The following is a 14,805-nucleotide window of genomic DNA, read 5'->3' as shown; positions in this document are numbered from 1 at the left end:
GCTGTTCCGCTGTCTCTCCCTCCCGAAATTCCGTCCCTGCAACTGTGCAACCCTAATCTTTGTCTCCTTGTCTGTCCACCCCTTTATTTATGCATCCTTAATCTCTGCCCCTTGACTGGCCTTCCCAGTCTCTTCCCCCTTGTCCATTTGCCCCTAATTTCTTTTTCCTTGTCCAATCCTCCCCTAATCTCCATCCCCTTGTCCATCCACCCCCAATCGCTGTCCCCTTGCCTATCCTTTTTCTGTCTCTTTCCTCCCTTTATCCACCCCTCTCCCCCATCCCATTCCCCATCTGCACCCTTGCCCGGCCCCTCCCAAGAACAGGACCCGCTGGCCACCATGTCAGGAGACTACGAGGATGACCTCTGCCGTCGGGCACTCATCCTGGTCTCGGACCTCTGTGCGCGGGTCCGAGATGCTGACACCAGTGACAGGTGCCAAGAGTTCAACGACCTGCGAATCAGAGGCTATCCCCGGGGCCCCGACGCAGGTCAGCATCCCCAGCCGTCTTGGCCAGCCCCCTGCTTCCACTATAGCCAGGAGTTTTAGAGATTCACAACAGCCCTGCTCAGCTTTCTGTTCCTTATGGGGCCAGACCCTCTTACAGTCTTGCCTCCATCCTGCCTGTTGCTGGTCCCCCAAACCTCTGATCTAAGAAGAAGGAGCTCTGTGGTCCATCTGACCTGTGGGCCTGCTGTCCGCCCTCCCTCGCCACCACTCCACTGCTGCCATACATCCCCTTCAGGTATCTTTGTGCATTTCACATAGTGCTTAGAAGCTCAGGCTCTTCAGTCAGTCTGTCTGACTTGTCTGGGTTCAAATCCCACCTCCCCCACTTACAAAATGAATGGCTTCTTCTGTGCCTCGATTTCCTCATCTGGAAAATGGGGATCATAAAAGTGACGACTTCATGGGGCATCTGAGAGACTCAAATGATATAACACATGTGAAGTGCTAAGAACAAGCTGGGCGCACAGTGGTCATTCAATATATGTTGGAATATACTTACTGAGCACCAGCTGTGTACCAGACAGTATACAAGATCCACTACCCTTTGTGGTACATATAATCCCTATTTTCTCTTTTTTTTTAATTTTATTTTTTAATTGAAGTATAGTTGGTTTACAGTGATTCAGCAAAGTGATTCATATATATTCTTTTTCAGATTCTTTCCCATTATAGGTTATTACAAAATACTAAATAGTTATAATCCTTATTTTCAGTGGGGGAAACTGAGGCTCAGAAGGTGGAGTGATTGGCTCCAGGTAACCCAGCTAGGAATCAGCAGGGCTCTGAGAGCTAGGGAATATCATGAGTGCCCTCGTCCAGATGAAGAACCTTCAGGAAGCATGAGCTGGGAGGTTACAATGACAGTCACACTTGCTGAGTGCCAGGGCGGGGCTCAGCATCTCGAGTGCAGGATGTCCACAGAACAGTGATGAGGAATGAGGCCCAGAGAGCTGAAGCAGCTCGCTCAGAATCTCATAGCCCGTATGCAGGAGAGCCAGACTTTGACCCCAGGAAGTCTAGTACACTACCGCAATTATGGGGGGCGGGGAATCCCAAGACCACCCTCAGGTTCAATGATTCCTAGGACTCACAAAACTCAGAAAAGCTGTTATCCTCATGGCTACATTTCATGACAGCAAAAGGAAGGAGATTAAAATCAGCAAAGGGAAAAGAGGCATAAGATAAGGTGCAGGAGAGACCAGGTATGAGCCTCCAGTTGTCCTGTCCTGATGGAGTCATGCAGACAGCGCTTAACTCTCCCAGCAACAATGTGTGACAACATGCACAGAGTAGGACGCACTAGGGAAGCTCACCAGAGCCTCGGTGTCCAGGGTTTTTACTGGGCCTCTGTCATGCAGACAGGGCTGACTGTCCATGTGGCTGAACTTAGTCTTAGCCCCTCTGAAGGTCAAGCTGATAACACGTGGCCCAAAGACCCCACCATCCATCACATTGTTACACAGACTATCTGATGTGGCCCAAGTTTCTCGGGTAAATAAAAACGCTCAGGCAGGACCTTCCAAGGGCTTAGAGGTTCACCCCCAGGAGCTGATCAAGGGCCAAATGTTTCTTTGGGCAAGGTTAATATTTTACTGCACAACTACACTGTCTTGCCCAACCCAAATGGCTCCCCAGTCCAGGCAGACAGGAATGAGAAATCTGCCAGAGTTTGGAGGATTGATGTTTTGACCTGGACAGGGTCCGGGTCAGGCTGACAGTGGGGGAAAGCATCTCTTCAATTCTTCTCCCCACTTCTCTTCCAAAAGAGAAGGCCCCCTTTTCTCAATTCTTTCCATGTTCAGGAGGCCAGAGAGTCCTTGCTCCGGTTTCTAACAGGCCCCCAGAACTCTAAGTAGATGTCGGTCACTTCGAAAGGAACACCCTAAGGGGTTGGAGGTGGGGTGGGAAACTCAGAGTTCTGCCACTGCCCGCCATGTGGGCCTGCAGGGTCACGTCCTCTCTCTCAGAGACTCAGTTTCCTTATTTGTAAAATAGGATCCATCATCCTTAGGTTACATAGGATCCTGAGGATTAACACCATGGGCCACTGACTTAGATTCACTGGGCAACTCAGGACTAGAGGGCATCCCCTTGCCACCAAGAGCTCCCTGAGGTGACACAGCCCTTCCACCCAGCTGAGCTCGCTGCCAATGGTTTAGTCACCTGTTCCTCCCCCTGCCCCCCATAATCCATGGTCTGCACAGAGCAGGAATTTCCCCCGTGTCCCACCTCGCTGACACCCGCAAGTCAACCCCAAATAAATTCACATTTCCTTGAAAAACCCCGCTCCTGGTACCAATTACTGAATGAACCAGAAACCTGCAGTTCAAGATCTGGGCTGTCCTTGGGTTTCTCTGAAAGGCATGTCAGCACATAGTAGGCATTCAGAATGTGTTAGCTGCAGTGGCGGTGGTGTTGGATACACGTGGCAGCAGCAATAAGATTTACTATTCTAACAAAAATTCATGTTTGAACTACCATTTATTGGGAAATACTGAGGTGTGGTAGCATAATGGTGAAGACGGTAAAGCCAGGCACCCAGACTCGAAGCCTGACTCCCCTGCTCCAGCTCTAGGGCTCTGTGTCTTTGGTAACTTCGTGTCTCTTGGCCTCAGTTTCCTTTTGTGGAAAATAACAATGGGCATAATAATGTTGCCAGCCTCCTAGCGTGCCTGTCAGGCATAAGAAAGCTAATGCCTATAAAGCAGTTAGGTGTCCAGAACATAGTAACCTCTCAAGAAATGTTCACTATTATCTTCCCCAGCTTGCTCTGCACACCATTTACTCCCTGCATTCCTTAAAAGCACCATGAGAGGCAGAACTGATTTTTCCCATTTGTCAAATGGGGACTGTCAGGCTCAGAGAGGTTAAGATATGTTCCCAAAGCCACACAGCAAGCTGGGATTTGAACCCTGACCTGCCTAACTATGCCATACAGTCTCCTTTCTCCTTGATCAACTCTTAGCATTTTAGGGAACCTTGGTCCTACCTCGGATCGTGTATTCCCTTACAGAGAGTCACTGTGGGCTAGCAATCAAGAGAATAAAAAGATTAAAATCCGAAGACAGACTGCCGGTTCAAATCCCAGATCTGTCACTGACCACGTGTGCAGCCTTACGCAGGTCACTCAACCTCGCAGGTTCCTCATCTTTAAAATGGTTAGATAGAAACACCGACCTTGAGTAGTCGTGGAGTTTATACTAAGTGTTACAGGTAGAGTGCTTAGGACGGTGAGTGGCAAATACTAAAGGTTAGCTCTTGGGGACAGCAATGGGAGGATAAACTCTGACCCCGCCCTGACCCCTGACCTTTGTCCTCACTCTCTCCAGACATCTCCGTGAGCCTGCTGTCGGTCATCGTGACGTTCTGTGGCATTGTCCTTCTGGGTGTCTCCCTCTTCGTGTCCTGGAAGCTGTGCTGGGTGCCCTGGAGGGACAAGGGAGGCTCAGCGGTGGGCGGTGGCCCCCTGCGCAAAGACCTAGGCCCTGGGGTCGGGCTGGCAGGCCTGGTCGGCGGCGGTGGGCACCACCTGGGGGCTGGCCTGGGTGGCCATCCCCTGCTGGGGGGCCCACACCACCATGCCCACACTGCCCACCATCCGCCCTTCGCTGAGCTGCTGGAGCCGGGCAGCCTAGGGGGGTCGGACCCCCCAGAGCCCTCCTACTTGGACATGGACTCGTATCCAGAGGCCGCAGCTGCCGTAGTAGCCACTGGGGTCAAACCGAGCCAGACATCTCCTGAGCTGCCCTCTGAGGGCGGCGCAGGCTCTGGGCTGCTCCTGCTTCCCCCCAGTGGTGGGGGCTTGCCCAGTGCCCAGTCACATCAGCAGGTCACAAGCCTGGCACCCACCACCAGGTGAGACAGGCTACTGGGCTGGGGGTCCACTCTGAACTTCTGGTCTTCTTGTGTGTCTCTTTCCCATCTATGGCTCTCACGAGTCCTGGGGAAGGAGGGAGCTTGGGGTGTGGATTCCTGAATCCTGGGGAAAGAGGGGGCTAGGGCTCCAGACTCCTGAGTTGGAGGGAGGAGGGGGCTAGAGGTCTAGGTTCTTGGATCCAGAGGTAGGAGGAGGCCAAGGACAGGACTCTGGGATCAGGAAGGTGGAAGAGAATGGAGATCAGACCCCTGAGTCCCTGAGGCACAAAGCAATTCATCTCTTTCTCCCTAAGCCTGGATTGGTGGTGGGACCTGCAGTTCATCCATCCATTATTCATCATTCTGTACATGTATACTGAGCACCTAATATGAGCTAGAGCTGAGCTGGGTGTTGGGAAAGAATAGAGGTGAGCATGGCAGACAGACCCTGCCCTCATGTCACTCACAATCCAGGGGAAGTGGGTCCCCAAATCAGCTGTCCCTATCCAGCCAGGCCAGGGCTGCAGTAAAGCAGCCTAGGGGACGTGGGCAGGACCAGATCACACAGGGTCTTGAATGCTGGACTGAGGGCTTGGCACTTTGTCCTAGGGCACTGGGGAGCCACAGAGGGCTGTGAGCAGAGGAGGTCAGCTCTGGGTGTAGAAAGACCTCTCTGGGGCCACACAGGGGACAGACTGGAGAGACAGATTGGATACCAAGAGTCCAGGCAGGAGAGAACAAGGCTGAACTGGGGATGGTGGAGGAGGAGATGAGGTAGAGAGAGTCAGGGGGCCGAGAGTCAGGGATGGAACTGGGGGCTGACAGCTGTGGGTAGAAGGGGGTGGGAGGAGGTAAGACCAGCACCCAAGGGTCTGGCCTGGTGATGGATTGGGTGAATGGTGGAGCCGTCAGAGGATCTAGGAAGAGCAGCGGGTTTGAGGGAGACCCTGAGCTTATCTGGGTCTTGTTGAATGGGAGGGGCCTGGGGGAGCGTCTGGGGAAAACTGCCTCCCGGAAGGATTGTCTTGGACCCCAGAGGTTCATAGGTGATTCTTGTCCAGGGGGCTGGCCAAGGGCTCATGGAAAATATAGTTTGAGGTCTCTGGGGAGGTCTTCCAGAGGTTGATGGATACACCAGTCTGAGTTCCTCCTTCCCCCATTATACAGATGAAGAAACTGAGGCCCAGAGGGTGTTAATCACCTCCTCAAAGTCACTCTGGGAGCAGGGAATGGCCCACTGATCAGTAGCTGAAGGCATCTCACCCGGCATCCCTTTCCATGGCTTGGTACCCTCCCACTTCCCCCAGCCTCATGCCTGCCTCTCAGCGCATCTGGGGCTGCCATGTCCGGTCATGACTGCCCATCACTAGGGGCCCGGGTGTGATGGTCCATGCAGGAGAGGATGGATGAGCAGGGACCACAGGGATGGGGAAATTCAGGAGATGGCAGGGAAGGGATTGGAGGGGAGAGAGGAGATGAGGATGGCCCCAGGTGTCTGACCTGCAAATCTAGGTGGATTCTGGGGAACTGGGAGAGGAAGTGGGCTTGGGAGGAGGCACTGAGCCCAGCAGGGGACACGAGGGGTATGTGGTGTCTGACGGGCAGCTGAGGCTGGGGGCTGAACCAGGCTGGAGCTCAGAAGACAGATTTAGCAGACATCAGGCTGCTGATGGTCGTGGAAACCTGGGGCATAGCTGAGCTTGTCCAGGGAAAGCGTGTGAGTGAGAAGGGGAGAAGATGGCAAAGATAGTTAAGGATGGAGCTTTGGGCTTCCAGAGTGTTCTACCAACACAGACAGCCAGAAAAGGAAGTTGAGAGAGAAAGAACAGCCCAGGGGGAGCGATGGTCAGGTGGCAGAGGATGAGGCTGGGACTAGGACGGGTTAGGGAGATTTGGAGAAGGGCAGGTGCAGGACCAGGGGGTCTGGGCTGTGTGAGGCCCCAGGGGTCCATAGAGAAGTTATTCTGGGTCACCCCTTGAGGTCAGAAGGAGGCTTCTAGAGGCTGGTGCAAGCCCAGGTCTGGGGTGCAGCTAGCTTAGAAAAGGGGATAGGTCACCCTCCTCACACAGATGGGGAAACTGCGGCTCAGAGAACTCAAGTGCCTTGCTCAGGGTCACAGTGGGCACAGGTGGGGATCTGTGGACACCTGGCTATGGGGTTTGGGGAGGAGGCAGGGAGCAGCCTCCCAGGTCTTCAGATGCAGCAAAGATCGGAGCCACTGACTGCACCTTGTCTTCCCCACCCCCGCAGGTACCCGGTCCTGCCCCGGCCCCTCACCCAGCAGACCCTGAGCCCCCAGCCTGATCCGGGCAGTGAGGAGCGGCCGCCCGCCCTACCCTTACCCTTACCAGGCGGTGAGGAAAAAGCCAAGCTCATCGGACAGATCAAGCCGGAGTTGTACCAGGGGACTGGACCCGGTGGCCGGCGGGGCGGCGGGGCCCCAGGTTCCGGAGAGGCCGGCGCGGGGGCGCCCTGCGGCCGCATCAGCTTCGCCCTGAGGTACCTCTACGGCTCCGACCAGCTGGTGGTGCGGATCCTGCAGGCCTTGGACCTCCCGGCCAAGGACTCCAATGGCTTCTCAGACCCCTACGTCAAGATCTACCTGCTCCCTGACCGCAAGAAAAAGTTTCAGACCAAGGTCCGGAGCGGTGGGCTGGACATCCGGGTCCCAGGGAGGAGGGGCTGGGGGCCGGGACTCCTGGGTCTGAGGGAGGAGGGGTTGGGGGCGGGACTCCTGGGTCTGAGGGAGGAGGGGTTGGGGGCCTAGACTCCTGGGTCTGAGGGGGGAGGGGCCGGGGGCGGGGACTCCTGGGTCTGAGGGAGGAGGGGCCGGGGGCGGGGACTCCTGGGTCTGAGGGAGGAGGGGTTGGGGGCCTAGACTCCTGGGTCTGAGGGGGGAGGGGCTGGGGGCGGGGACTCCTGGGTCTGAGGGAGGAGGGGCTGGGGGCGGGGACTCCTGGGTCTGAGGGGGGAGGGGCTGGGGGCGGGGACTCCTGGGTCTGAGGGAGGAGGGGCTGGGGGCGGGGACTCCTGGGTCTGAGGGGGGAGGGGTTGGGGGCGGGGACTCCTGGGTCTGAGGGAGGAGGGGCCGGGGGCGGGGACTCCTGGGTCTGAGGGAGGAGGGGGCGGGGGCGGGGACTCCTGGGTCTGAGGGAGGAGGGTTTGGGGGCCTAGACTCCTGGATCTGTGGGGGGAGGGGCTGGGGGTCTGGATCCTGGGTCTGAGGAAGGAGGGGGCAGGGGTCCGGACTTCCGGGTCCTGGGCAGGAGGGGCTGGTGGGCATGGTGTCTGTCTCCCTTCCTCGCCCACCCCCTCTAGGTACACAGGAAGACCCTGAACCCCGTGTTCAACGAGACATTTCAGTTCTCCGTGCCCCTGGCTGAGCTGGCCCAGCGCAAACTGCACTTCAGCGTCTATGACTTTGACCGCTTCTCCCGGCACGACCTCATCGGCCAGGTGGTTCTGGACAACCTCCTGGAGCTGGCTGAGCAGCCCCCCGACCGCCCGCTGTGGAGGGACATCGTGGAGGGTGGCTCGGTCAGTGGCTTCTGCATCCCCCATCCCGGGGGACCCGGGACCCCTCAGTTTGCCATCTCCTTGCCCTCCACTTCATAACCTCGTAAACTCCTTGATCCTGGAGTTTTCTTTTTAGCTTTATTTTGTTGTAAAATATTGCAAACGTACAAGCAAGAATGGAGACTGATATAATGGACCCCAATTCCCCATCCGCACTTTGTCAAATATTAATATCCTAACTGGGCCCCAGATTTCCCAACTTCTGACACCACCACCTCACCCCACCCCCACCCCATTGACATCTGATGGTGACCATTGAGAAAATTATAATAGACGCCCATGTACCCACCGGCCAGCTTTATCAAACTTCCATGCCATGACCCCATGACGTCTGCCCTCTGGCCCTAGATTCCTGACCCTCCAACTTCCCAAGCCCAAAGTTCTTGGCTTTTGTTTTCCCAACTTCCTTCCCCTCACAACCTCCCAATTTTCCAATTCCCAGACTTCCTGAACTCCCCCAACCCCTCTGATCTCTGGACATTTTGTTTCAAACCCCTGACTTTCAGATTCTCTAATATAATCTAATCCTCTGTCTCTTCATGATCTCCACTAGAATCCTGATAGCCTGATGCCCCAAGCCTCGGACATACTGGGATCCCCAATATCCTGACATCTCCCCAATTCCCCCAACACCCCCCATGGGCTCCTTCCTCATTTCTTACAACCTCATTCTCCTGTACATCCAATCCTTCCCCAAATCCCGCTCCTAGGTCTTCGATGGGTGTCCTGACCCCTTCCCCGCACCAAACTTCACACCCTCCCAACTCCTCAGCCCTCTCAGTTCCAATCTGTGGGTTTCCCAACATTCCAGCTCTCTGCCAATCTGGGGTAGCTGTGTGTGTCAGGGGTGGGTGAGCCCTGTCTTCATATCACGAGAGGGCTGGTTTTGCCCACCTGATGGCCCTACTCAAGGTCCTTCCCTTCTCTGAGCCTCAGTTTCCCCATATGTACAATGACACGGTTGAACCAGGTGCCCATGGCTCTTCCTAAAGTACCCTTCACTGGACTCTCCAGAGCCTGCTTGCTCAGTCCCCCAAGCCCGGCCTCTGAGAACCACGTGCCTAGTTGTAGGGTCCTGATCCCCAGGACCCACGTCTGTCCCACCAACCCCCGCTCCCTGTCATTCCCCGAGGCAGCCCCACCCGAAGGCACCCTCCTGCATCCATCTTTGTCTCCTTTGGTCACCTCTCGTTTTCTCTCCCCCTCCTGATCGCTCCAGGTATCGCTCATTCTTTCATTTATTCGTGCATTCCTTCAACAACTGTTTTTTTTCAGGATCAAGACCCGGGGACCCCAGACAGTCCTCGGGAACTGTGGGTCTAGGTTGTCACACAGTTTGCTGTCAGGGGTCAGCACTATGGGGACACACAGGGGGAGAATCTGCTCAGGGCTGCAGGGAAACTGGGAGCTTGTGGGAAGAGGTGACAGCTAAGCTGAGGCTTGTTGGCTGAGAGGAGATGGGGAGGAAGGGTATTTTAAGCCAAGGGAACAGCCTGGGCAAAGCCTCAGGGGACTGAGTGGGGAGTCTAGGGACCTGGGCTCCTATCAGTGTGGGTGGGAGGCGAGGGGCCGAGATGAGGCTGAAGGATGGGGCAGGCGGGTCATAGGTCCCCTAGCTCTGGCCACTGTTCCAGGTCCATCTGTGTGTGTCACAGCGGAGGGTCTGCCTTCCTTGTAACCTCTGTCTGGTTCTTAGCTGTCTCCTGCCTTAAGACTGACCTCTCTGTGTCTTTTCTCTGCCCCACTCTCTCTGGATCTCTGTCCCTTTCTCGATGTAGGTCTCTGCCTCTGTTTCTCTCTCTCTCTGGGTCTTTTCCCCTCCCCTCTCATTCTGGGTCTCTGTCACTCTCTCTGGGTCTCCATACCCCCCCCCAAGTCTCTGTCCCCCTCTCTGGATCTCTAGTCCTGCCCCTTGGGGACTCTGTCCCCTCCCAGGCCTCGGTGCTCCCTCTGAGTCTATGCCCCTCTTCCTCCTACCCACCCCCTCTGTGCTCCCCTCTCTGGGGCTCTACCACCCCTCTCTCCTCTGGGTCTTTCTGACTTTAGAACTCTGTGGGTCTGTCTTTCTGACTATATCTCTCAGAGTTTGCATCTCTGTCTCAGTCTGTTTCTCACCGTGTTCTTCTCTCTCTCTCTCCCTCTTTCTGTCCCTCTCCTGCTCTCTCCCCCCACCCATGCCTCTTCCAGTCTTCCCTGCAGAACAAATAGGATTTGACGGTGGCAGGCAGCTGTGGCCGAGGAGTTACCAGGTTTGGCCCGAAGTCAGATTGTTAAGTAGATCGGAAACCTGAGCCCTGGAGATGTGGGAGGAGAGCTGGAGTCTGGGGATGGGAGGGAAAGTCAGGGAGAGACGGGAGGCTGAGGCAGGGCATCGCTGACCCTCTTTCCCCAACTGCAGGAAAAGGCGGATCTTGGGGAGCTGAATTTCTCACTGTGCTACCTCCCCACGGCCGGGCGCCTCACCGTGACCATCATCAAAGCCTCTAACCTCAAAGCAATGGACCTCACCGGCTTCTCAGGTGGGTTCCGGGAAGGCGCTGGCATCTGAAGGGGGGGGCGCTGGGACTCCTGGGTCTGAGGGAGGAGGGGCCGGGCGCCTGGATCCTGGGTCTGAGGGAGGAGGGGCCGGGGGTCTGGATCCTGGGTCTGAGGGAGGAGGGGCTGGGGGCCTGGATCCTGAATCTGAGGGAGGAGGGGCTGGGGTCTGGATCCTGAATCTGAGGGGGGAGAGGCTGGGGGCCTGGATCCTGGGTCTGAGGGGGGAGGGGCCGGGGGCCTGGACCCCTGGGTCTGAGGGAGGAGGGGCTGGGGGGGAAAAGGCTGCGGATCCAGACCCTTGGGTCTGGGAGAAGAGGGGTCTGGGGTCCGCAGTCGGGTCTGAGGAAGTCGAGGTTCAGTGCTCTCCACAACCGCCCCCAGACCCCTACGTGAAGGCCTCTCTGATCAGCGAGGGGCGGCGTCTGAAGAAGCGGAAAACCTCGATCAAGAAGAACACGCTGAACCCCACGTACAACGAGGCGCTGGTGTTCGACGTGGCCCCCGAGAGCGTGGAGAACGTGGGGCTCAGCATCGCGGTGGTGGACTATGATTGGTGAGGGCGCGGGGGGGGGGGGGTAAGGGGGGGGCGAGAGCAGGGGGCGGGGCCGGGCCTGCCTCCCTCCCTCTCAGGTGCTCACCGACCCCCCACCCCTGACCCCCAGCATCGGACACAACGAGGTGATCGGCGTGTGCCGCGTGGGTCCCGACGCCGCCGACCCCCATGGCCGCGAGCACTGGGCCGAGATGCTGGCCAACCCGCGCAAGCCCGTGGAGCGCTGGCACCAGCTGGTGGAGGTGCGTGGGCGCCACCCGAGGCCCCTCCCCCCGCCGGTCGCCCCCTCACTCACGCAGCGCGTCACGCCTCTGTGTGCTGCGGAGTCAGCCTAGGTTCCAATCCCCGCTCTACCATCTCCAGCTGTGTGATTTAGAGCAAGTTACTTGAACTCTCTGTGCCTCAATTTCCTCTGTTGGGAAATGGGACCATTAATAGCACCTATTGTTAGGATAGATGCGAAGATTCAGTGAGTTAATGCAGGACTAAGTGTCTGCCTCTTAGTAAGGGCTCAGTAAATAGCTACTGTTATAATTATTACCCATGGTGCTAAGTCCCAAACGAAAGGAAAACACTAGGTGATAAAATAGAGCGGGGGTTTTCTTTATTTGTTATTTAAAGCAGGCTGTGAAAATTGGTGGATTGTGGTTTACTGGGTAGGGATCAACAATTTTTCTTTTGAAATGAATAAGAAAATAAAGTTGAAATAGAACAGAACAGACATTTTCACAGGGCAGCAAACCAAGGATCATAGTATTAATTTATTTTTCTCTCTGTCAGATTCCAAACGTTTTGGAATCTGGGAGGTAGAGGGAATCTGGATGGGGGATGGAGGATGCCCTTTAGGTTAGGGGGTCATGGAGGGCTTCTTGGAGGAGGTGACATTTGAGCAGAGGCCTGGAGGTTGAAAAGGAATGGGCTCAGGTGAAGAAGATTGTAGGGAGAGGGCAAGGCTGCCCGTTCTTCGGAATCATCGAGGAGGCTGGTGTCAGCGGTGAGCCTGGAGCAGACGAAGAAGGGGTGCGAGCAGATCCCAAGAGGCCTTGTGGGTCATGCAAGAACCAGCCTGACAATTTTTAAATTAAAAATTTAAGATCACTTAAGATCATTACTTGGTCAAGAGAAATTTTCAAACGTGGTTCTCTCATTTGAAACCAAGAAAAGCAAAGAAGTAGATTTTGAAACTATTGATGAATTTGCTGTCACTAAAGCCAAGAAAGTAAAATTATACTAAATTCTTTGTAGGGTATAAATTAAACATTTAAACTTAAGACAATGTGAATTTCAATACACTTACTCTTCTTTTTTTTTCAACATTTTCTCAATTATTTTAATATGCCAGGAAAAAAAAATTTTTAATACAGAAAAATCAGGTGCATATTTCTCCTTTCGTCTCCAGTTCTTGAGCCCAGGAACTGACCCTTATTTACAATTTAAATAAATTTTAATTTTAAATAAATAAAATAAATTTTAAATAAAACAAGTTTCATTTAAAATTTATTTTAAATGGCACAGGACTGGCTTTTATTTAAAATTTATATTTTGCTCATCCTGGATTTTTTTTTTTGCATTAATTTTGATTTTTTTTTAAATTGCATTACAATAGCATTTATCTTGATTGCTGAGTTTGGATGCACCTTAAATTTTACACTAGGAGTCAGTTCCTCACTTGGAATTGACTAGTCTGGCCCTGCTTTGGACTTTTTTCCTGGGTTGAGGGGGCGGGGGGATTTAAAGGGCTGAGCACAGGACTCAGATGTGAGTTTTGAAAAGACTGTGATTCTACTTGGATAAACAGATGGCAGCTTCTCCGTCCTTCCGTCACCCACTCTTCTAATTCACTCACTCATTTATTCACAAACTTCTCTGGAAGCTCCTGTGTGCCCTGCTCGTGCTCCTCAGCAGAGAGGAGCTGAACCCCGGCAGAGTCTGGCCGTGACCTTGACTTTCAGCCAGTAGTGTTATGTGGCCCCACAGCATCTTTCTACTCCCAGAGCTGACCCTGCCCCTTCTCTGCTCAGCCCTCCCATGGCTCCACGGCAACCCCAGGACTAGGTCTCAGCTCCTCCGAGGCCCTGCAGGGTCTTCCCCATCACCCCAGTATCCTCATCTCTCCTCACATTTCCCCTGACTGCTTCTTTGTGTCTCAGTTTCTGCATCTGTAGAATGGGACTGTTGTACCGCTTGTCCCATCACTTCAGAGCCAGGCAAAAAAGAGAACTGTAAGTGATGAAAACAGGGAATTCCCTGGCAGTCCAGTGGTTAGGACTTGCGCTTTCACTACCGAGGGCGAGGGTTCAAGCCATGGTTGGGGAAGTAAGATCCCACAAGCTGCGCGTCGCAACCAAAAAAAAAAAAGATGAAAACAGGTTTGATGTCTTATTAGATTGATTATTAGCAACTGTTTTGTCTCTGTCCCCCACGCCTGAGCCTTCTGGATTTCCCCTTTCAGGAAAAGACTTTGACCAGCTTCACAAAAGGCAGCAAAGGATTGTCAGAGAAAGAGAACTCAGAGTGAGGGGTAAGGAAACCAGACCGAGGGTGGGAGGGGCTGGACTCCTGGGTCTGAGGATGGAGAGATGTAGGACTGGGATTCCTGGGTCCCTGGGGTGGTGATGGAACTACAGCAGGTCATGGGCCAGCTCTCTGCCATCACTGATGTTTCCTCCCTGCCCGGTCCTGCAGGTCTGGCCTAAGCTCAGGATCGGACCAGGCCCCCTCAGGACCCCATCCCTTCCTGCCCGGACTGTGAATTCATCTCCTCGAAGCCATAACGTCCGAGCCACGTGGTGCGGGGCAGCCCTGGGCCTGCCCATCCTTCTACCCCTGGAGGCGTGGGGATGGAAGGCAGGCGGGCCCAGCTCCCTGTTTCAGGGTGGGGGGCATTCAGTCTCCACTGTGTCTGTCCTCCCTTCCCCGGGGCTCCCCATCCAGGCGAGGGGCCGTGCATGTCTGGGGGACCCCTACCCCTCCCCAAACCTCTGTCAGTCTGTGTGTCTCTTTGCTGTTTGTACAAGACTTGTTGTCCTAACCCTTGTTCTCACCGTGAATGTCAATAGACCAATCCTCCGTGTTCCCCTAGACACACGCACACCTGTGTCTACCCTATCTGTTCACCACATCCCCCGTCTGGCCAATCCCCCCACTGCTGCTGCTATCAATGCCAGAATAAACACATACCGTGGGTCTCACTGCATCTAGGGCTCCTGTCCTTTCTGGGACCGGGAAGCTGGGTTGGAACATCCTGGCTCTGCATTCAGACAAATGTTTCATTCACTGCCTGGGTGACCTTTGGCAACTTAATTGATTTATCTGAGCCTTTCTAAATTTCACATTGGCCAGGACCACTGTGATTATAGGACACAAAATGTAACCCAGGGGCTTCCCTGGTGGCGCAGTGGTTAAGAATCCGCCTGCCAACTCAGGGGACACGGGTTAGAGCCCTGATCCAGGAAGATCCCACGTGCTGCAGAGCAACTAAGCCGGTGCGCCACAACTACTGAGCCCGCGCGCCTAGAGCCTGTACTCTGCAACAAGAGAAGCCACCGCAGTGAGAAGCCCGCGCACCGCAACACAGAGTAGCCCCCGCTTGCCGCAACTAGAGAAAGCCCACGCACAGCAATGAAGACCCAACGCAGCCAAAAATTAATTAATTAATTAATTAATATTTAAAAAGGCAACCCAAACTACTGTAAGCCACAAGCAGAATGGAAAGACATCCAGGCAAGTCTGAGCGTACAGAAGGACTTCAGGCATGGTTGGATCCAGGTGT

General features: G+C 54.6%; 1 protein-coding gene across 1 annotated transcript; it reads left to right on the top strand.

Moving 5' to 3' along the window:
• The first annotated feature begins 339 nt into the window (after window positions 1-339).
• Window positions 340-13,551, top strand: SYT3 (synaptotagmin 3). Its single transcript, XM_068527842.1, has 8 exons — window positions 340-490; window positions 3,840-4,365; window positions 6,617-7,004; window positions 7,685-7,903; window positions 10,341-10,461; window positions 10,862-11,033; window positions 11,143-11,275; window positions 13,486-13,551. The coding sequence occupies exons 1-8, from the start codon at window positions 340-342 to the stop codon at window positions 13,549-13,551; spliced, it is 1,776 nt and encodes a 591-aa protein (XP_068383943.1).
• The last annotated feature ends 1,254 nt before the right edge of the window (window positions 13,552-14,805 follow it).

The sequence above is a fragment of the Eschrichtius robustus genome, chromosome 19 (genome assembly GCF_028021215.1).
Source record: "Eschrichtius robustus isolate mEscRob2 chromosome 19, mEscRob2.pri, whole genome shotgun sequence".
In the NCBI taxonomy this organism is placed as follows: Eukaryota; Metazoa; Chordata; class Mammalia; order Artiodactyla; family Eschrichtiidae; genus Eschrichtius; species Eschrichtius robustus.
Note: the sequence above shows the minus strand (reverse complement) of the source record. Positions and strands in the feature narration are given on the sequence as shown.